Genomic DNA, 20896 nt, shown 5'->3' on the forward strand with positions numbered 1-20896 from the left:
GAAAGTGTTGATTCAAATGTCTATCAAACATCGAAAATTCCTAGTACTCCTATACTACCTGCTTCTTATATTCACGTTTAAATTTTAAAAGTAATATATTATAATGAGTTTGTTTAATGTTATAGGTTCCACCTCAATTTGAAACCGTTATTGATATGACAAGCAATTAATGAAAGTAACATTGGTAGGATTGATAACAAATTTCACCATTCATATTCATTGTTAAAAATAATATTGAGTGCATTTCCAACCTCATCTATTTTTCTACATTCCTTTTCACAACCCACTAGTGAAGAAGAAAAAATGCATCTTCCTTTCTCACTGCTCACATCACATCAAAATTTTCATGGTCTTAAAATTTTTCATTTTTCCCTTTTTTGTTCATACTTATGAAAGAAAAACAAGGAATTTGGAGTATTCCATTACTCTATTAGATCAATTTCCTTTGGATGGCGTTTGTTAGTGTTTTAGGTTGTTAATTAATGCATTATTCTTGTACATTCATGAAAAAGGAAAGTGAATATTTTCAATTGATTAAAGGAGATTTCTTTCTGAATTAAATTTTTTGTTGGTGTACTTCATTTTGAGAATTTATTGGAGAAAAAGTGGGCTGAAGTTTTGTATGATCCCAAATTTCGTCAACCAAATCTAATTTAAACCCTAGATTTAGCATTGTGTAGTGATCCGAGGCCCAAAATCATTTTGCCGACATTTTGATTCAGTTTTATTCAAAACTTCAACCCTCTGAAAAATTTATGGCTTCAAAGAGTTTTCATTATTCCATTTGGTTGCGTATGTGAAGTGAACAAGACGCCATAACCCACCTTCAGTTTTCCATCACCCTTTCAAACCAAGTCACTCGGCTTATAATAAAATCCATGTTGGTAGAGTTGGTGATTCGTTTACCTTGTTGCCCCAATTAGGTTTTCAACACCGATCCATCTATTTCTGACTTGGGTTTTGAAATTCTTGATCGGGGTTTCTTCAGAATCCTCAAGAAAATCAGTTTCTGGTTTTTTGTTTTTCAACTCTGAATTTATGAATTTCAGGAGTTTAGATGAGTTCTGGGTTTTCTACATGAACCAGCACTCTAAACCATCGACGAGACGTTGGCACTTTATTGGAACTCTTTCTGCTATCTTCTTCTTTCTATGCTCCTTATTGTTTAGCTGGTGGTTTCTGTTCTTTGTTCCATTAACTGGTTATGGGTTCGCCTGGTACAGCCATTTCTTTATTGAGGAAAATGTTCCTGCCACCTTTGCCCATCCGTTTTGGTCTCTTCTTTGTGATTTCAAGATGTTTGGATTGATGCTTACGGGGAACATGGATAGAGAAATAAAGAGGCTGGGGAAAAGACCTGTGTTGCAGATTTTTTAATTCTAATGTAAGCTTCTCCATTCTTTGCTTCTGGTTCTGTAAGATAAATTCAAGTTGAATTGTTAGAATAGCTTGATTGGAATTTTGCTCTGTTTTCTGGTTGAAATGGATAATATCTTTTGTAATGTAAATCAAGCTGAAGCTCAAGCATGTGCAATTCTACATTGGCTTCCTTTAATTCAGTTAATTGATCTTTATAGTTTTATTCTTTGAAATTGAAATTACACAGTTCGTAGTTTTGAAAAATGCTCTATTGACAAGTTTATTGATGGAGGATAGATCAACCAACTCTCTTAGAAGCCATAAAGGACAGGAGAGAGACTAATCTATTCTTATCTCTCGAGGACTATGACTTAGAATATATTCGTCAAGCTCACTTAAAAAAGTTTTAAGAGAATCGGTTTATTTGTTCTACGCCCTTTTTGTCTTTTGATTGACAATAGATTGATCTGTAGCCTATATCCCCTTTTCTAGCTTGAAAATATCGACATCAAGTTCAAAATTTATGTCCTTTAATTTGGAGTTACATTAGTAACTCTCGAAATCTCTTGTTTCAAATGGAGTCTCAAGTGATTCCACTCTCAGACGTTCTTCATCTTCTCTTAGAATTGTTCTGCTTTCTGCTTGGTATCATCAGATCATGAATTAACAACTGACGTTGCCTGTTATTTTTCATCTGACAGAAGTTCATCTGATGAGAATTACCACAATTGTTTTTAGCATTCCTGTTGGAGAATCAGCTCACCCCCCCAGCATCTCTTTCATCCACATGTACAGCTTGCCTCATCATACAGGATCGTTCCCACAACAGTAGGCCGTTCGAGTCACTTCCAGCAGTTCTGCTATTAATGTTTTATGCTTCGTTTGCTGCTTTGGATGGTTTGAAGGCACTTTTCTTCCTCCCAACCTTAGAATTCTCTGCAGACCATTTACCTCCCTCAGGTTGGGCTGCTTAACTTGGAAAATATAACCAGCAAAACTCATTCTAAGGCTCATTGATTCTCCCAAATTTGATTCTGAAACTTGGCTTACGAACTGCAATAGTGCATCTAATTGTATTCTGTAAACCCATATTTATGTTTTATTTTGTACAATGAAGTGCATCAAAAAAGTTATGCTTTATGATAGGAATCTGACTATCCTGAGATATGTCTTCTCCAACCCTAATCAATCCATGTCAAGAAGCATCATTTGGCAGCAACTTTTAAATACATATAGAAAAGTTGACTGCATAGGATATGATCAGGGCTCTTATCACATATCATCATCTTATACAGGCATCCTTATTCACAACCAGAATCTTATGTGAATCTCTTGGCAGTTTATATATTAGAACAAAGGCAAGTGATTTAGTAATTCAAACAGGAGCACAAGAAAATACTGTGAACAATGGGGAATTAAAGGTGAGAGGGAAAAGTAAGAGAAAAGGGAACATCAGCATGTGAGCATGTGATAGATACAAAAGTTAGATGTTCAGAAGCCTGAATGCATTTAAGGAATCTGTTTTACTTCTGATATTTCTTGAAGAATAGCCAAAACTCTGTTACTTGAAGAATAGCCTGCATCGTATTTTTCATCACCAAATTGCCCAAGGGCTACGCTTTTTCGTATGAATGGTCGTAATGCTCCTATTCTTTTGTTTGGCAAGCTGCTGTGAGCTTAAACTGTTCCAGACAAATTCATGATTTACTAAAAAAAGAAAAAAGATTCTGACTAGTTATAAGATCAAATAAGTTTTTACATACCAAGCCTTTTTGAAACTCTTCAATATTTGTGAGAATTCTTCTATAGTTGTGATCTCAATTTCTTATTCTTAATCTTTTTTTTCTTTGAACGTCTCCCACAATAATTGTATTTATGAAATTCAATTTTTAGTAATTGTGGACTCAACTCTTAAATTTTCATTTCACTGTGTTTCTAGGTGTTGAATAAAAAAAATAATCCTGGAGATGGTGTAATACTTACTCTCAACCTACTTTATCTTAATCATTTCACTCTGATCTGTTTATCTTAATCATTTCACTCTGATCTGTTTTTCTTACTTGATCTTGAAATATTCCACATCTTTCTTCTTCTTCAACTATAAAAAGAAATAACAAATTTCTCTAACACTTTTCTCCCATATACTTCTCGATATGTGATGAATATAAAAACTTTTTGATTAGAAATCTTAAAATTATTTATTTCATCTGAAAAAACCTAAAATCTTCAATATTGAATAATGATGATTGATTTTCTCCATTTTTACCAAACTTTATTAAATGAAATTACTCGACAAAGTCACCAAAAAGTGTCCCAAGTCTATAACCACAGTGGAGAAGGTGACTTGACTATGAGAGTCGATAGGCTTCCTTTACTGTGTCACCTTCTTTCTTTTAGGTATGTAGATCTGGATTTTAATGAGACATGGTACAAATTTGAAAACAGATCCGCCACAGATTTCTCAACTTGATTCAAACCTACAACCGGAATCCTCGAATCCATCGCCTACTATGATGGGTTGGGATCAGGCTCTGTTCCACAACAGTCTTCTCGCCCTGTACCTCATTGGACCACCGACCGTCGTCTCCCTGAGGTTTCTCCAGGCGCCGTACGGGAAACACATCCGACCCGGGTGGGGCCCGACTATGTCGGCTCCATTGGCCTGGTTCCTCATGGAAAGTCCCACCTTATGGCTGACCCTCCTCCTCTTTCCTTCCGGCGATCACTCGTCCCATTCCAAGGCTCTCCTTCTCATCTCCCCCTTCCTCCTCCACTACCTCAATCGCACCTGCTTCTACCCTATTCGTCTTCTCTGGAGTGGAACTCGACGGAACGCCCAAGTCGGTTTTCCGGTGCTTGTGGCCATCATGGCATTCGGATTCAACTTGCTTAACTCTTACGTGCAGACCAGATCTGTGTCTCACTACGTAAAGTACGAGGGAGATGGGTGGTTTTGGTGGCGGTTTTTCGGTGGAGGAGTGGTTTTTGTGATGGGGATGGCGGTGAACATATGGTCGGATGGTGTACTGGTCGGACTGAAGAGGAGGGGCGGCGGTTATAAGGTGCCGACGGGAGGGTGGTTTGAGTTGGTGAGTTGTCCTAATTATTTGGGGGAGATTATGGAGTGGCTGGGCTGGGCGGTGATGTGCGGGTCATGGGCTGGGCTAGGGTTTTTCCTTTATACGTGTGCAAATTTAGTGCCTAGGGCACGTGCAAACCACACGTGGTACTTGAACAAGTTTGGAGAGGTTTATCCCATAAATAGGAAGGCTGTAATTCCCTTCTTGTATTAATGTCTTATCAAATTTCAATTTAAAATTAATAAATTCCTTTGCCTTATTAATTTTTTTTTTTTTTTAATTTGATGAAACTTATTATTAATTATGAGAACAAATTAAATTACATAATATATCAAACGTGGGGATAGCTCACGTGGAGAGCGCGTGTTCGAATATAATAGGCAAAGCAAAGTAGCGACTCTCTCTTCGTTCTTCTCCGATGGATATTATGGCGGAGAAGTCCCAAAATGGTGAGAAACCTCTACCAGTTTCTTCTTTCTTTATTCTTATGGTTCTTATTTCTTCCTTTATCTGATTTTCTTCCCTTATTAAGTTCGTTGTCTGTTTGTTCATCTTTGTAGTGTCAATTCTCGAGCAATTGCAACTAGGAATTGCTCGGTTTGAGCTCTCATCTTCTCCTGTAAGTTCAATTTCACCTTCGAACTCAGTTGCTTCTTCTTTCCCTTTGTCTATGAATCCCAGTTATCCACTCTTTGCTAAAATTGGACCCGTGCTGTAAGTTCATTCCTTCTCTTTTAATTTGTGGTAGAGCTTTTGAATGCCATTGTTTTTCCAACTTCATAAATTGATATTCTTAGGGGGATTGAATCGCCTGCATTGAGGAAAGCTGAGCAATACAAAGTTCAAAAAGTTACTGGAGATGGACGCTGCCTTTTCCGTGCGCTTGTAACCTTCATTTCCCTATTTATTCTGTTGTTCACTCCTGAACTGAACTTATTTTGTGATTTACTCTGTTTGTACTAATTAATGTTTCAAATTATCTAATTGTGTATTTATGATTTTGATAGCCATTTCATCTTCAGTTATATGTTTCTGGAAATCCGATCTGTTTGTTAATAGTTAATTTATTTTGCGATATATTTCTTATTATTATGATCACGTGTTTTTGCTTCTGAAATTTTACTCAACTTGTATGAAGTGGAAGACAAATCAATTGTTAGGAACAAGGGTATTCTTTAGAAACAGAAGATTAAAGTCTGTCATTTCATTCTTAATTACTGTCATAGTATTTGTGTTCTCGCTTACTGGATGCAGCAAAGGGAGTGGAAGCTAATTTTCTTGCCTATTAAACTAACTTCCTCCTGATAAAATCAGGCTAAAGGAATGGCTTTCAACAGGGGGATTCCTCTTCGTCCATTTGAGGAGAAAAATGATGCAGGTTAGCTCAGATATATCATCTCTAGTAGGTATATTGCTAGTCTAAACATATATTATTTTGGATAATTGAGTGCAGAACATAATGTTCAAGTTGATAGAATAAGCAGGAGGATTGTCCAAATATTTTGTTTGCTATAACAGCCAAATGTCTTTGGAAGGTGCTTCGGTTGTATGCTACGTATAACTCAGCATCAGAGCTAGAATCTTGAAAGAAAAAAAAAAAGAACTTCATACTTTTGTGGCTTATGAAGTGATGAAGTTTTTGATTAAATAGCTTGGCCAAAAAAAAACTGTCAAGAGGAAAATGATATACTACCTAAATTTGTAGCAATCGGTTTGTGCTATGTTATTTAATAAATGATTGATGCTGGTAGATTAAGCATGCAGATGATTTACGCATGGCCGTGAAAGAAGTCATTTGTGACAATGGCAAAGAAAAACGGCAGTATGAAGCAGCCCTCATAGCAATTACTGTAGAGGAGCCATTAGAACGGTTAGTTTGTTTGCCCATTACTTTTTCATTATGTGAAACTGTCCTTTTAGATTTTTGTAGTTTTTGCTTGCGGTCTGATAATGAGAGCTTCCAAAAGTAAATTTCAGCTATTGCCAACGAATTCGGACACCTGATTTCTGGGGAGGAGAGTCGGAGCTATTGGTTAGTTCTCTATTCCCTTCCACTAGCGCGTCTTCACAAGGAATACTCAGAATTTTATTTATTTCTTGCACATGTGTGCTTTATGTGTGAAGGTGCTCTTTGTTGAGATAATGAATCATGATCTGTATTAATCTCCATCAGGTATTGTCAAAGCTCTGCAAGCAACCTATCATTGTCTACATACCAGAGCATGAGGTATACTTTTATCAATGACCATAAAAGTGTTGGTTTGATAACTGAGGTTGATTATATCCTCTGATAGTTTCCTGGGTTATTAACAGTGTAGGAACAAGATTTGGTGGTGTTACCCTTTTTAAGTTTAACTTTGATAATTTTACTTAGTCTCATTTGATTACACTTTCATTTTTAGTTTCCTATTTTAAAAAACAAAACTAATATTTTTAGTTAAACTCTAAAAATAAAACTAAAATTTTTAGCTATGTTTGGTAATCCTTTTGGTTTTTGGTTTTATAAAATCGTGCTTGCTTCACACAATTCCTTGATCGTGTTTCCATATTTTCTATGTAAACACACATGAATCTTTCTTTCCCCAAATTTAAAAAACAAAACCAAAATTTTAAAAAATATTATTTTTTCAGTTTGCAAAATTTGAATTTTGAAAACACTAAACAATAAAACACACAAATCAATATATGAAAGTGGTGATTATAGTCTTAACTTAAAAAAAAAAACAAAAAAAAAAAACCAAAATGGTTGCGAAAGGCAAAGAGGGGCTTAGTTTTTAGATCTTGGCTTGGTTTTTAAAAAACGTGGGCAAAGAGTGGATAGCAAAATAAAGGAACTCAATATGCAGGGTTTTCAAACAAAAGATTTGTTAGATAAACATGTTTAATTCACTTCTGTTTACTTGGATTTTGGTTTTTGTACTTGATTTGCAGCACAGAATGGGTTGTCGGGGCTCTAGCTTTATTCCTATTGCAGAATATGGAGCTGAGTTCAAGGGAGGAAAGCCCAAGAAACCTGTGAGGTTGCTTTACAGCGGTAGAAACCACTACGATCTACTTGTTTGAGAATCTATTTGAAGGCCATCTCATTCCCACCTTGTTTTTTTCGAGTAAAAATGGGTTGATAGATTTGAATCAGGAACCACTTGTTTTTCACACCCTTGTTACTGATGCTATCTAAACATAACAAAAGAAATTGAGGCATGGTTGACAGGGTACAATTAGCCTTTCAACAATGGTAGGATAACCTCAACAACACAACAACCGAAGCTCTCTTGTGGGCAATCACTTTTTGTAAAAGCTGTTGCATTTAGTTTTAAAAAGTGTTGTATTTCGTGAGGATTAATGGGGAGAGTAATGCACTTTACATATAAATAATTGGACAAAGGACACTTTTAAAATGATTAGGTGAATAAGAGTACTATTTTTATTTATATTGAAACGGGTCTCTTTAAAAAAATGCATTCCACTATAAGATATAGCAAGATCTGTGTTAGATAACAAATTTATAAATTAAATTTCAATTTAACTTTTGTTTAAAAATGTGTTTAGAAAATATATTTATAAACTAATTCGTTAATCACTAAAGACTTTTTTTTTTTTCTTTTGAGCTACTAAAGACTAGATTGAATATACACGGCTACTACTTTGTTTATGAACTAGTTTTATATTAATTTTCATTTGGTGATATCTAATCTAACACAATACATTAACTATCAAACATTAAAAAATCAACAAGAACAATTTATTTGCATTAGTTGAAATACAATTTTTACAAAGTTTATTTGCATTGGTATTTATGATTATATAAAAAGGAGATGCACACGCTTGAAACAGTTTGGGAACACGTGTGGAATTTGAACTTCCGATTCCGTCGTAGAAACTGACAAAAGGGAAAAAGATCCAATGCCTCTTTCTTCCTTATTACCGCATTTCCCTTTCTTCCTTTTCTTCCTTTTCTTCCTTTCCAAATACTCAAATAGAGAGAGAGAGAGAGAGAGAGATAATAATAATAATAAGCATTCACCAAAAGTTACACGCATTCCTTTCTTCTTCCCTCTAATCTATTCTAATCTAATCTAATCTAGGGTTTATAATTTCTTCCTTTTCCTCCTCCCCCCTCTCATTCCTCCGATTATGGACGGTGCCTGCAATGGCGGCATGTTGTATCACGAGGTTCAGGAATCCAAGCTCTGCGCTGTGCATTGCGTCAACACCGTCTTACAAGGTCCTTTTTTCTCCGAATTCGATTTGGCTGCTCTCGCTTCCGATCTCGACCGCAAAGAGCGCCAGATGATGCTTTCTGGTTCCACCACCGGTGACTTTCTCTCCGAAGAGTCTCACAATGTCTCCTTAGATGGTGATTTCAGCATCCAGGTTTCCTTTCTTCTTCTTCTTCTTCCTTCTACTCAACTACTATCGTCGCTTTACTCTAACTAATTACGCTTCTTCCTCTCTGGAATTTTCTTCATTTAATTTGAATTCCATTTGTCATCTCACTTGACTACTCGAATTCTAGGTTTTTATTGCATATTTCAATTGCATTCAGGAACAGTGGTTTGTGTGAATATATAATAATATCTTACGGAAAGTGATTGAATTTTGATTCTGATATCCTAGTTATGTATTCTTTTTACAGTAGGAATAGGCTAACCGGTTTAAGCCACTATGTGACTATTTCTAAAGACAATGTTTGTTCCCTACTTGCACAAACCCATATCCCCTATTCTCCCCTATGTCCCAGTGTCATCTGCCTGAGGTAGCTGTGTTGATGAATAACATGCCAATGCAGGACCTTTGTTAGTTTTCAAATCCAAATGACCTGCGAGTTACTAAATGGGCCTTAATTCTTGAATTTAATTTGAATTAGCACATGGGATGGTGGGAGATCACTTGAAAGATTTCTGTTGATAAGCACTTGATAAAGGAGAAGATTGTTCAAGGAATAATATGCATCCCTTATCTTCCGACAGTAGAACAAATAGTAGATGTGTTAACTAAAGGTCTTCCAAAGTGGCACTTCAATAACTTAATTGACAAGCTAACTATGGATGATATCTCCAAACCAGCTTGAGGGGGAGTGTTGATTATTTTCTTTATTGTCAATATTTTCATTGTATTTAAGATATATTTGAGTATTTATTTTTCACTTATTTGTATTTTCCTAATCTGTATTGGGTATTTCTTCTATTTAAGAAAACCCTGTTCTTTCTAAGAGAAGTAAGAGAAAAACACCATTGAGGGGTGAACTGAGGGAGTAGACAAGGATTTAGTGAGTACTCAAAGAAGACTGAAAGTGGCAAGTGAGGATGGGGCTCCCAAATCTTGTTATTTTTTCGTTCTTAATGTTAAAAACCTTTGTTTCCTGTGAATTACCCCAGACAAGGCACGTTGCGTATGAATTTTGTGTATATTAGACTGATGAAACTCGATATCTTGTTTTGGATACTCGAATTTGCACACTATATCTCCTTTCTTACTTTTCTTTTTTGTATCTTGGGTAATGTTTTAATGTAAAGCTGTGTAGTATTTAGAGGGATTGCAGTTCATTTTGTATAGATAATTTTTTTTCCTGTATTTATATAAAGCAAGCAAAACGTTAAACTTGGTGGGATGATCTTATTTCTTTAAACCACAATATATTTGCTTGCAGGTCTTACAAAAGGCTTTGGAGGTATGGGATCTCCAAGTCATTCCTCTCAACTCACCAGTTGCTGAGCCTGCGCAGATTGATCCTCAACTGGAGAATGCATTTATATGTCACTTGCAAGATCATTGGTTTTGTATTAGGAAAGTGAACGGGGAATGGTACAATTTTGACAGTTTATATGCAGCCCCTCAGCATCTTTCTAAGTTTTACCTTTCAGCTTACTTGGACTCTCTAAAGGGCTTCGGTTGGAGCATATTTATTGTTAGGGGTAACTTCCCTAAGGATTTTCCCATCTCATCCTCTGAAGCATCCAACGGTTATGGTCAGTGGCTTTCTCCTGAGGATGCTGAGAGGATAACCAAATCGTGCAACTCCACCCAAGCCCCCCCTCCTCCTCAAAGAGCAAACTGGACAGAGCAGCAAGATACGTTTCTTTCATCTGGAGAAACAGAAATGCTAATAGACATGGAGGATGAGGATTTGAAGGCTGCAATAGCTGCCAGCCTTATGGATTCCTCAGCAGTCATGGCAGCGGGAGTTGCTAACCCTCCAAATGAACCTGTAGTTTCCTCCACCCAAGCTGGCTCCCCTCAGAATGTACCTGCTGTTGCCCTTGAAACTGCCAACACCCAAGATGTACTCGCAGTTTCCCCAAACGCCTCCATCCTCGAAGATGTTCCTGCAGTCTCTCCAGAAGCTGCCACTCTGCAAGATGTACCTGCAATTTCAGCCAAAGCTGCCTCCCCTCAAAATGCACCTAATGTTTCTCCTGAAGCTTCCACCTCCCAGGATGTATGTGAACTTTCCCCCAATGCCGCCGATATCCCTCAAGATTTACATACAGTTTCCACCGCCAAAGCTGCCATCCCCAAGAATAAATCTGCAGTCTGCACGGAAGTTTCTGTTCATCAAAACGAGTCTGGAAATGAATCTGTAGGCAATGCAGACACTGCCTTCTGTGACAGTGGATCTGCAGATAATACAGAATGCGCCGTTTCCAGCCCTCGAAAGAAAATTAGTCGTACGAATGAGGGAACTGCGTGAGGAAGAATGAATGCTTTCTGCCTTGAATATGATTTTTGGTTCAAGACGGACAAGAACCGGATTGGCTCATAAACAAGAATAAGAGAATTTTCAGGAGAATGGGAACCCAGATCCTTATTGAAGTTGAGGTTAGCTAGTAGAAGTCGAATTCTCATGCTTTACAATCGTTCTGTGCAGTGTAACTATTTTCAACTTTTTCAATTTTCAGATTGACTGTATAAACTTATAAAAAATAAGCCGTCGTTCGGCCCCGGATTGTCACAGCTGTTCGTTTTACAGAGCTGCATTTGTCTTTGAAAATATTTTTAGAGTTCTCAAAGCATTCCCCCACTATCACGTCAAAATCTAATCTCATATTCCTTTGTTATGAGTAGCCCCAACTCGTATCAAATTATCTGAATTCATTATTAGTGTATTAGTGGATTTAAATACACATTTCAACCAACCTAATTTAAATACTCTTTTATTAGGTTTAGGTTAGAGTCTATCACTCAAATAAATATACAATAAATTCACAATTCAAACCGTATGGTTGCATAAAAAAACAAGCTTTTCTACTCAAGAAAATCCAACATATAAAAATGTTTAATTAACTTGATTGGATGCCACTTGACTCATGAATTTTTGTGTAAATCCAGAATTTGTTACTTGGGAACTATTATATGAAGGTAATTCTTATGGGCGTACTCAAATAAAATAAAAGGATGAATCTTTAAATGCCCATGTGAAATAATTCATTTGATCAGAGGATTATACAGAGAACATCCTCTTCCTCTCTCTCTCTCTCTGTAACCAGTCAAAAAAAAGAAAAAGGAAATGAATGTCAATACCAATTCCAATGGGGAAATGAAGAAGGAGAGGAATAAAAAGGCACGAGGGACATGGCGCTTTTGACCTGTCAGCTGGCCCATTTCATTTCTTACCATTCCAAATAGTCTGCCTCTCAACACTGAGTGGACAACAAATAAAAGTTAAACACACGAACTTCTGTTTTTCTTTTTCTGTTGGCTGGCTGCTTCAGACCTCTCTGTTTCTGTTTCTTTAGGGTATTTTTGAAATCAAGATCCTCTCTTTTCAATTCTTTTCATGGGTTCCTCCGATCGTTTATTTTGTAAGCAGCGAACCCTTCATGAAATTGTTGGCGGCGGTATTGGTATGTTAAGATCTTCTTATTTCTGGGTTTTTTTTTTTCCTTGATGGTGGATCCTTTTAAATTTCTTTTGGATTGCTCTATTTCGATTTTCAATTGACTTTGCTGTTGAATTTCATAGCAGTTATGGGAAATTTTTAATCCATCAACTATTTTCCTCTTTTCTTCATCCCAAATGAAATTCTTGCTGTGGATTCTGCTTTTCTCTGCAGCTGCTAGAGTTCTAGGATCCATTTCTTTTGCTATAAAATCACTAAGGATTGGATTTAACTTTTGAGTTTTTAATCTGTTCAGTTGCAGATGTAATTCTTTGGAGACGGAAGAATCTAACTATGGGGATATTGTTAATAACGTTGGCGACTTGGTTGGTGTTTGAGAGATGTGGTTACACACTTTTGTCTTTAATCTCCAGTGTTCTACTTCTTCTTGTTACCATTATTTTTCTCTGGGCCAAATCTGCTTCCATTCTCAATAGGTAACTAATCGGAGATTGCCTCTTGACTTGCCTGTTATAAACTATCTCTTCAATTTGAATATCAACGAAGAACGGTGAACTGATATATAGGTTTGAGAATGCATGATCTTTAATAGATAAGAGGCATTTCCCTATTGGATTTGTCAATGGTCTTGAATAATGATTAGGTCCTGGTTCAAATTCTCTAATTTTTCAACTACTTAATCTCTTAATTTGTCCTTGCTTTCTTTTACATTTGACGAACATTTTGGGATTTCTACTTCCGTGAGTTTCATTCACTTAGTAATACTACGAGATATGTAAATGCATTCGGTAGTTTTCAAGCATTCTAAAACTTACCAATTTAAAATATAGTATTTAGTTTTTGATCCACTGCTGTCTCCTGGGTTCAGAAGTGAAAATTGTTCTTGAATTTATATCTTTCCAGGCTTCCTTAGTTGCATGCTAATGAAGTGTAGCTTAACTTCTAAGTACTTTGATTAAGATTACTTCTGACTCTGCCACTTTTCTTCCTGAACAGACCAGCGCCGCCTCTTCCTGAGTTGTATCTCTCAGAAGATATGGTAAACGAAGCTGCATCTTTCATCCGTTCCCGTGTGAATGCTTTTCTATCTGTTACGCAAGATATAGCCATGGGAAAAGACCCCAGGTTGTTCTTCAAAGTAGCTGCTTGCCTGTGGCTGATCTCAGTTATCAGTGGCTTGACTGATATGATCACTTTGGCTTACACCAGTAAGTTTTCAATTTTCAGTGTCCATAATTGGACGATGATCAATGGAATTCATAGACATTTTTTCTCTCTATGACAGGCCTTCTACTCGTGCTTACAATCCCCGCATTGTATGAGAAGTATGAAGATTATGTAGATAGACATGCCATATTGATGTACAAAAAATTGTATCAGTTTTATGTGAAATTGGATGAGATGCGAGTTCTGACATACCAACAATGGATTTTGGAGAAAGAAAAACTGAGCTGATCAGCAATCTTTCTTGCTCATGGCTTCCTCTCTCTCTCGCGCTTTCTTCTTGTTTCATTTTGGATGTGTTTATGGGGTTCTTTCAACCCACTTTGGCTGATGGCTAGCACCTCATGAGTGACAGAAGTGTGAGAGAAATGATTGTATTTTGTTCATAACTTTGTTTTCATTTTCTCTAATTCCTGCTAGAGAAATGTATTTAGAAACGGCATATTAAGAATTTTGAATCTTTTTCCCCATTTGGGTGATTGGGGGTTTACAGGCAAGTTGATATATTTATATACATATGCAGCCTTAACAGCAGCAACTATAATTGATGTTTCCTTACCATCATATGCTCTAGGTTGTTTCTTTGTGATTGTGAATGATGGTAAATACAATTTGTATCTCCAAGTTTTTTAATGACAAATAATGATTGCAACAATTTCCTATAAATCTTATTCAATAAGCAATGTCAGAGTTGATAAACGTTATAATACTTTTACCAAAAACTTTCCAGAACTCCTTCAATGATGATAATACTCTTAATCCTTATCTACTGTACACTATTGCATATAATATTGATCTCGAACCTCTCAAATGACAATGTTTGTACTCAAAAAGGCCTCCAAGGGCAGAACTTTTACCATCGAGCATCAAGGTTCAAATACAGACATTATCAAGCTGATGCAAATTTTTATCAAAACAATGATTGGAACTATATGGCAAAGGACATAAAGAATGCCATGGGGAAAAAAAATATTCAATCTTGGCCACTTCCAAAGCTATCTCGACTATGGCTGTCATTCTGCCATCCAAGGCTTTGCCCATCATGATCCATATCGCCTGAATAAAACTTACCACGTTTGTTATGTGACATGTATGGTGGGGGCGGTGGAGGTGGAGGCAATTGTATTAGAGGCTGTGGTGCCAATATACCTTTACCATCCCGTATGTCCATTGCATTACCTGCAGAAGAATTCACAGGCATACGTCCAGGGCTGCGTCTATAATCTCCTTGACCTCCACCAGCATGCTCATAAGGAATGCCAGCTTGTGCAGTATTCCAGGACTGTGGATACGTTGCTGAGAAATTCATTCCTCCTGCCGCACCTGGTGGAAACCCTAGGAGTGACCCTTGCTCGGATCCGGTCTCTGCTGCAGTGTCTTGCCTTGATACTTCATAGGGTGTATTGTAATATTGTTGTGCTCCCTCAATTGGAAAAGGGGGATAACCAAATGGTAGAGGGGGAGTCAACATTGGATTGGAGTTGGCCGGAACCACATAATTTGGTGGTGGAATTGGTTGTAAAGGAGGATACTGTGAATATGGAGTATCGGATAGAATTCCTTGCTGCTTCTCTGGAAACTGACTGGAGTCCTGATGTGGAGCACCCTGTGCATCGAAGTTTTGAGGGGGAAAACGGCCATGAGGGCCATGTCGATCAAAGCCTTGTGAATGACCACTGTCTTGTTGAGACTCAGATGTATTGTTTTGGTTCTGACCAAAACTTGGCGTTTGCTTTTGCTGCATGCCAGATCTGGGTTGGTCTCTAGATTGTTGACGATGAAACTTTTCATCACGTTCTTGAGGCTGGGAATTGGAACCCGGAGATATGAGAGGTCTCAGTGGACCTCGGACAGTGGATTCAGAAGCTGTAGATTGTTTCGCACTATTAGCCTCAATTTCATTTCCATCTTCCTTGTCTGCATTTGGCTTAAGAAGGTCAGCATGGTTCTCGTGTATATGAGATTCAAATTCAGACCTCTTAAGAAAAGACTTGAGACAGTGTGGGGCTGCACAAATGAAGATCCCCTCCATCAATTTTATAGTTTGAATCTTCTGGATACGATCATCACAACTGTGTCACAAAAATCAATTCTGATGTCATCTTCAGAACATTACAATGAAGTACACAAGTATCAATATCTGTAAAAATTACAATAAAACGAGACTTGATGGTTCACAGTGTAACTATTGCTGATCTGTCAGTCACAGCAGCTTTGTTTTTAACATTGAAATGGCACAAGGATGGCTTTGAGTATACTATATATATATGATTCTTTGTTGATCAAATTTCAATTCAAACAGACATGAGTATGTCCACTACAAATATCATTGACTGATCTTCAATTTGGTGCTTTAAATTCATGCTCCATAAATTATCTTAGTAAAGACAAAAGGAAAAGCTGAATCCTGCTTTTACTAGAAAACTGTGTAGTATAGTAACTAATCAGCAAAGAAAACAACTGATATTTAAAGAGCGAAAGTTTTTGCAATAGCCGAGGAAAAAATGCAATGTACTAAATTTTTATTTTGTATAAGAGTAATGCACTAAATTTAAGCAATCACTTTCGACATTCTGGACACCAGAGAATCTTTTGATGGTCTCGTTATGACCTTGAAAGCCTTTTTACTTACAGGTAGCATAAAGAATCGCTCCTTGCACAATCAAGACAGAAAGCATGCTCACAAGGACTCTGCAAGAAAGGCAAACTACAATTTAGCTCTTGAGAAGCATGTCAAAGGCCTCCAATCAAGAGAGGCAAGGACATTGCAAGATATGAATAAAATGACCACATCGAATTGATATAGCTCTTAGCCTCCTCCATTATATTTCTATAAATTGACAAGCAGCCAGTACCCATATATTTGATAAAAGTGATGCAAAACAATTTGGAAAAATAAAAACCAAATTAAAAACAGTGTTTTATATATGAATGATTCCATGGACCAAAAGTAAACAAAGCAACTAGCAAAAATAACAAGAAGTTTGGGGAGAAAAATACCAGGCGACCATAAATTGCAATAGGAAAATCGCATCTGACACAAAAATGAACTCGTTCTCCAAGCTGCCGGCGAGACCTACGACCCACAGACTTAACAATGGAAGCAGCGGTAGCCGCACCAATGCCCTTTGCTACAGGAAGATCAGCAAGAACGAGGTGGTCAGGGCATGCGACCGTCACAGTCTCCGCCGGCAAGGGCTTTACTGCCCCACCACCACTTTCAGCCAGTGGAACTTTGCTAAGCCGGATCTGAAGCATATTTATCCCCTTTGAAAATTCCCCCTCGAATTCCTTCCCTAAACAAGAATCAACCTAGTTGCCTCCCTCTTCAGAAACCCAATCTTAAGAAACAAAGTGTGATGAGAATTTGTCAATAGCGCAAAAAAAATATGTAAAATATGAATAAAACAGAGAAGGCTGATAAACAAAGCAGTCGGAAAATTGAAAACGAAATGCAGAAACATCCCACTTTGAGGAGAAGAATTCTGAGATTGAAACGAAAGTAAAGTTTTGCCATAAAACCCTAATTAATTGTGGCACTCATACATTGGAAATCTTCCAGATTCAACATTACATTCAGAAAGAAGCTAACCTACAAAGAGGAAAACTATGTGATTCGCTTCCTCCGTACAGTCGTCAGTCCGTCCTTCGTCCTTTCGCTTCTTCGCTCCCAAATGGAAGAAGAAGGGTTGTCCGATTCCGATATATCAGTGAATAGAACGACACGTCGTCAACTTTCTGGCGCCACTAAACTTTCATACGACGCGTCGTCTTAAGAACCCCGTTGGGCCTGTGGGCCGAATAATGAGAAAATAAAAAAGGAAGGAAAAAAAATCCGACCTGCCGGATTCGAACCAGCGACCTAAGGATTATCTGACGGCTTTTCACCAACTACAGTCCTCCGCTCTACCAACTGAGCTAAGGTCGGTTTGTTGAAGATGAAAAGTTTTTAAACAGTTTCTAATATTGAAAGTCTTTTATTTTCTTCTTTTATCCTTTTTATTTCTATTGTTTTAATCAAATTTCTTCAATTTTTTTTTTATTATTATTTGAAACTGAACTTCATTTATTCATTCATTGCCCTACTTCTCAAACCCTAAACTATTTGATTGACAATCTGACATTTATAAAAGAAAATAACTTGTGATATTCAATCTATTTTTCACAAAATTAAAGTGCATCACATATCTAATGAGCCTCTCAAAATCATAATCACTATCAAACCTATCCCAACTTCTGTTTATGGGTCAACATATTTGACAACTAGAGGTTTGTATAAGAAATGGGCTCCATTAATTGTCCCCTTCATTGAAAAGAAACAAATATTATAGAATGATATGTTTGTGAAAGAGTAACCAACAACGCTGACCAATAAAGGGTCTTTGATGGGCACTCATTTTTAAGTTCAATTTCCATTCCATATTATGCAGAGGAAAGCGCTTTGAAGCTTCCTTTTTGCTTACCAAATTTCTTTAGTCAATCTTTCTTAATTATGTCATTGCCACCCAATCCTTTTTCATTCAAATCTTCTAGTTTCTTTGCCTATTGGATGGCTACAAAAAGAATTATATTTCTTAACCCGACCCAAGAAAAACAAAAAGATAATATCGAGTGAAATATGATTTTCAACTAAGTGGTCAAAAAATATATATATATAAATCATAAAATTGTAAGAATTTTCATGATTTACTTACTATACGTCAATTATAGTTATTTATATAATTATTCATAGAAAATCAAAGGAAAGGAAAGGAATGAGATTATAAAAAGAAGAAAAAAACAAACAACATTTAATTTCAAATTTTTCATTAAAGCCATCTCTTTAGTGTTTGGCTAGGTTTAGAATAAATATGGTTGACCGTTAGTTTTAAATTATTTGGACTTGTTTAATTAGTGCACCATGTGTTATGTGATTTGTTTTTTGACTGATATCTTTAATTTAATACCATACATAATGATAATTACTTTTAATCTAAAGTGGTGGAAATGCCTTATGAATTTTAGAAATTTGTTGAGAGAATTAATGGTTAATTAATTATAAGAAAAGTTTGTAATTATAAGTATTAATTTTGTTTTCTTGACACAACTCATTCTACAATTAGAAATATGAGCATCACATGTTGTCCCTTCTGCAATCTGCACCAACTTACCATTTTGGGGGAAATGGAATATATAATGAATTATGAACCACATTATTTCTAAATTTTATATATACGTACGTATGTTTATGTTTATTAAAAGAATATAATAAGCTTATACAATAACGCATGCTCTTTATACTCTTAACACTTTTCTTGTATTCTACTCAATTCTGTTGCCATTCTTCATAAAAGTAATTGCAAGTAGAGAAACCTTTACTTTATTTTTTCTCACTTTTCCACTAATCAAATATTACCCAGAAAGAAATAAACAAAAACTCAAACAACTCGTAATTGATTATGATCATCATTCATGATAAAATTTGGCCAAACACTCATCTACTGTTTATATATCATCAACTTGTAAGTGAGTGTTAATCTTTGGTATAGGAATCAAAGCAAATTTTTAAGAGAATATCATGAAATTTATCATGCTAAGGAGGATGAATTTATGATCTCTTTAGTATTTTCACCATAATATCTCTCTTTTTCTTTTTTGGTTTTTTAGTAATAGGATTCTCGATGTTAGATTGGGTCGCAATAGGTGCTAGATAGGAGCTTTTAGTGTATAGCTCAAAGATTGAGGTAAGATACTCTCAACCTTGCCTCCTAGAGACATACCAAACAACTCTCGTAATTGATTCATCCTATCTTTCACCTTACATAATATACGTGGAATTAAACTACAAAAATGATAGTGTTTTAGAAGTTTAATTAATAGTTCAAAATATACATAAGTATACATGTGTGTTTTGGTAACTTGACTAAATCTAATTATTTGAAGTAAGAGATCAAATAAACGTAAGCTTAATTCGATAGTAATTGACAAAATATATAAAACAAAGAAGAAATATTGTTTTCGAAAAAAATGAAAAATGAAGAAGGGAAAGGGAACTGTATGCTTGTAACCTAAAAAAAATAAGAAAATTAATCAATTAATTAATTTTGTTTGTGTGTTAGGTTAAGTATCGCAACGTTGACAAAGTCATGGTCGCGTGACCATTGCTAGGCCTCAATTTAAAGTGCCTCATTGACCATAACATTTTTAACAATTCCTTAGGTCTCCTTGAAAAAATAAAAGACTTTTTTTAGTTTTCTTTTTCCAAAATCATTAGATTAAACATGTAAAACGAGAGGTTGATAATATAAATACTACGTAAATTGGTTTATTATCTTTTCTAAAAAAAAAAGTATAGAAATCTTGATTTAGGTATTGAGTCCATTCTCTTAACTAGAATATTTACAATAACTTTGTCACACTATTTTCCGTTATATAAAATATGAAAGTATTATTCCTAAACTAAATGCAATTATGACATTTAAGAAAACAAGCGTGACATTATTTATTTGTACAATATTTGTATACTATGTCATATAAACTATAGAAGCATTTAAGTATTATTTATTTTGTGACGGTTGATTTCTCATTCAAGTTTAGTACAATGTATTTAATTTTAAAAAATAATAGTGGTGTCATACTCTTAAAACTATTTTTACCATAGTTATTATAGTTAAATTTAAAAATTATTTTATAAATGGTTAAAAATATTTTCAAACATAATTTTTTTTCATATTAATAGATAAAATTTTGCAAGATTTGTATTAAATATTAACTTATTTTTTGTTCGAAGAAAGGAACTCTTATAAATCATAATTAAACCATGTCCATAGGGTTACAAAACAATAATCACATCAAGATCAATAGGTAGCAGATATATATTATTAACTGTCCACCCTATATATCCTCCCAACTAAACTAATTAAGTTATGAGTAGTCATATATCGCATTACACAAATAAATTTAATACCAACTATGAAAACAACATCCTTGTTTTCCAACTAAGTAGAAATTAAGACATTTAATATAAAAATTAAATTTATATTTGTGTGTGTGTGTGTGTGAATAATGAATAATTCTTCCCCACATTGTCTTTAAATCACCTTTTCTATGTCAAATTTCACCAACTTTTTCACTAAACACTTTTGCCATCACTTTCCAACTAAGACCTGTTATGCAGGATTTGACTATGCATTTTTTTTTTTACATCTAGAGTGGAAGAAAACCTTGCATGATTTGACTAATTAAACAAAGTATACATTAGCTGAATTTTTAAAAAGTAACAAATTATTTAAATTGTTTGCAAATTTCATTTAATCTGTTCATATATGTAATAATTCATCCAAAAATTAAAAAATTCTAACAATCTTAATCAAACATACATAGCCTCAACTAGTTAATAGTAAACAAGAGTAGA

The 20896-nt window shown here is 35.5% G+C and overlaps 6 protein-coding genes and 1 non-coding gene across 9 annotated transcripts; 5 read left to right on the forward strand and 2 right to left on the reverse strand.

Annotated features, from left to right (window-relative positions):
- The first annotated feature begins 367 nt into the window (after window positions 1–367).
- LOC101216787 (hypothetical protein) lies at window positions 368–2522 on the forward strand. Its single transcript, XM_004137688.3, has 2 exons — window positions 368–1384; window positions 2061–2522. The coding sequence occupies exon 1, from the start codon at window positions 1039–1041 to the stop codon at window positions 1375–1377; it is 339 nt and encodes a 112-aa protein (XP_004137736.1). The 5' UTR covers window positions 368–1038; the 3' UTR covers window positions 1378–1384; window positions 2061–2522.
- A 1060-nt stretch (window positions 2523–3582) lies between these two features.
- Window positions 3583–4702, forward strand: LOC101217020 (steroid 5-alpha-reductase DET2). Its single transcript, XM_004137689.3, has one exon. The coding sequence runs from the start codon at window positions 3777–3779 to the stop codon at window positions 4650–4652; it is 876 nt and encodes a 291-aa protein (XP_004137737.1). The 5' UTR covers window positions 3583–3776; the 3' UTR covers window positions 4653–4702.
- A 22-nt stretch (window positions 4703–4724) lies between these two features.
- On the forward strand, window positions 4725–7870 carry LOC101217262 (OVARIAN TUMOR DOMAIN-containing deubiquitinating enzyme 3). Of its 2 annotated transcripts, none has more exons than XM_031882208.1 (8): window positions 4725–4888; window positions 5000–5153; window positions 5237–5324; window positions 5754–5817; window positions 6204–6309; window positions 6417–6471; window positions 6613–6666; window positions 7376–7870. In XM_031882208.1, exons 1-8 carry the CDS (start codon window positions 4858–4860, stop codon window positions 7394–7396), a joined length of 573 nt encoding a protein of 190 aa, XP_031738068.1. In that variant the 5' UTR covers window positions 4725–4857; the 3' UTR covers window positions 7397–7870. The 2 variants fall into 2 exon arrangements, with proteins under 2 accessions (XP_031738068.1, XP_004137738.1); XM_004137690.3 differs by having other exon boundaries at window positions 4747–4888; window positions 7371–7870.
- Window positions 7871–8375: 505 nt separating this feature from the next.
- On the forward strand, window positions 8376–11452 carry LOC101217492 (ataxin-3 homolog). Its single transcript, XM_004137691.3, has 2 exons — window positions 8376–8813; window positions 10090–11452. The coding sequence occupies exons 1-2, from the start codon at window positions 8574–8576 to the stop codon at window positions 11128–11130; spliced, it is 1281 nt and encodes a 426-aa protein (XP_004137739.1). The 5' UTR covers window positions 8376–8573; the 3' UTR covers window positions 11131–11452.
- Window positions 11453–11864: 412 nt separating this feature from the next.
- LOC101217726 (reticulon-like protein B12) lies at window positions 11865–14047 on the forward strand. The gene is made up of 4 exons (XM_004137692.3): window positions 11865–12283; window positions 12575–12755; window positions 13276–13487; window positions 13565–14047. The coding sequence occupies exons 1-4, from the start codon at window positions 12217–12219 to the stop codon at window positions 13732–13734; spliced, it is 630 nt and encodes a 209-aa protein (XP_004137740.1). The 5' UTR covers window positions 11865–12216; the 3' UTR covers window positions 13735–14047.
- Window positions 14048–14213: 166 nt separating this feature from the next.
- Window positions 14214–17268, reverse strand: LOC101220422 (E3 ubiquitin-protein ligase HAKAI homolog). Of its 2 annotated transcripts, none has more exons than XM_004137867.3 (4): window positions 17096–17268; window positions 16504–16844; window positions 16136–16194; window positions 14214–15575 (listed from the first exon to the last, which is right to left on the reverse strand). In XM_004137867.3, exons 2-4 carry the CDS (start codon window positions 16759–16761, stop codon window positions 14477–14479), a joined length of 1416 nt encoding a protein of 471 aa, XP_004137915.1. In that variant the 5' UTR covers window positions 16762–16844; window positions 17096–17268; the 3' UTR covers window positions 14214–14476. The 2 variants fall into 2 exon arrangements, with proteins under 2 accessions (XP_004137915.1, XP_031738067.1); XM_031882207.1 differs by having other exon boundaries at window positions 17100–17220.
- Window positions 17269–17337: 69 nt separating this feature from the next.
- Window positions 17338–17431, reverse strand: TRNAY-GUA. The gene is made up of 2 exons: window positions 17395–17431; window positions 17338–17373 (listed from the first exon to the last, which is right to left on the reverse strand). It is a non-coding gene; the product is annotated as a tRNA-Tyr (tRNA).
- Between the last annotated feature and the right edge of the window lie 3465 nt (window positions 17432–20896).

The sequence above is a fragment of the Cucumis sativus genome, chromosome 3, assembly GCF_000004075.3.
Source record: "Cucumis sativus cultivar 9930 chromosome 3, Cucumber_9930_V3, whole genome shotgun sequence".
Classification (NCBI taxonomy): domain Eukaryota; kingdom Viridiplantae; phylum Streptophyta; class Magnoliopsida; order Cucurbitales; family Cucurbitaceae; genus Cucumis; species Cucumis sativus.

What these genes read in the sequence shown, in the direction of transcription:
- LOC101217726 (XM_004137692.3), top strand. Translation starts at nt 12,217, where the DNA reads ATGGGTTCCTCCGATCGTTTATTTTGTAAGCAGCGAACCCTTCATGAA. An exon ending in AATTGTTGGCGGCGGTATTG is followed by an intron (nt 12,284 to 12,574) that starts GTATGTTAAGAT and finishes TAATCTGTTCAG; the next exon opens with TTGCAGATGTAATTCTTTGG. An exon ending in TCTGCTTCCATTCTCAATAG is followed by an intron (nt 12,756 to 13,275) that starts GTAACTAATCGG and finishes CTTCCTGAACAG; the next exon opens with ACCAGCGCCGCCTCTTCCTG.
- LOC101216787 (XM_004137688.3), top strand. Translation starts at nt 1,039, where the DNA reads ATGAATTTCAGGAGTTTAGATGAGTTCTGGGTTTTCTACATGAACCAG.
- LOC101217492 (XM_004137691.3), top strand. Translation starts at nt 8,574, where the DNA reads ATGGACGGTGCCTGCAATGGCGGCATGTTGTATCACGAGGTTCAGGAA. An exon ending in ATGGTGATTTCAGCATCCAG is followed by an intron (nt 8,814 to 10,089) that starts GTTTCCTTTCTT and finishes ATTTGCTTGCAG; the next exon opens with GTCTTACAAAAGGCTTTGGA.
- LOC101217020 (XM_004137689.3), top strand. Translation starts at nt 3,777, where the DNA reads ATGAGACATGGTACAAATTTGAAAACAGATCCGCCACAGATTTCTCAA.
- LOC101217262 (XM_004137690.3), top strand. Translation starts at nt 4,858, where the DNA reads ATGGATATTATGGCGGAGAAGTCCCAAAATG. An exon ending in GCTGCCTTTTCCGTGCGCTT is followed by an intron (nt 5,325 to 5,753) that starts GTAACCTTCATT and finishes TGATAAAATCAG; the next exon opens with GCTAAAGGAATGGCTTTCAA. An exon ending in GAGGAGAGTCGGAGCTATTG is followed by an intron (nt 6,472 to 6,612) that starts GTTAGTTCTCTA and finishes AATCTCCATCAG; the next exon opens with GTATTGTCAAAGCTCTGCAA.
- LOC101220422 (XM_004137867.3), bottom strand. Translation starts at nt 16,761, where the DNA reads ATGCTTCAGATCCGGCTTAGCAAAGTTCCACTGGCTGAAAGTGGTGGT. An exon ending in TTGCAATTTATGGTCGCCTG is followed by an intron (nt 16,195 to 16,503) that starts GTATTTTTCTCC and finishes CCTTTCTTGCAG; the next exon opens with AGTCCTTGTGAGCATGCTTT. An exon ending in AGCGATTCTTTATGCTACCT is followed by an intron (nt 15,576 to 16,135) that starts GTAAGTAAAAAG and finishes TTTGTGACACAG; the next exon opens with TTGTGATGATCGTATCCAGA.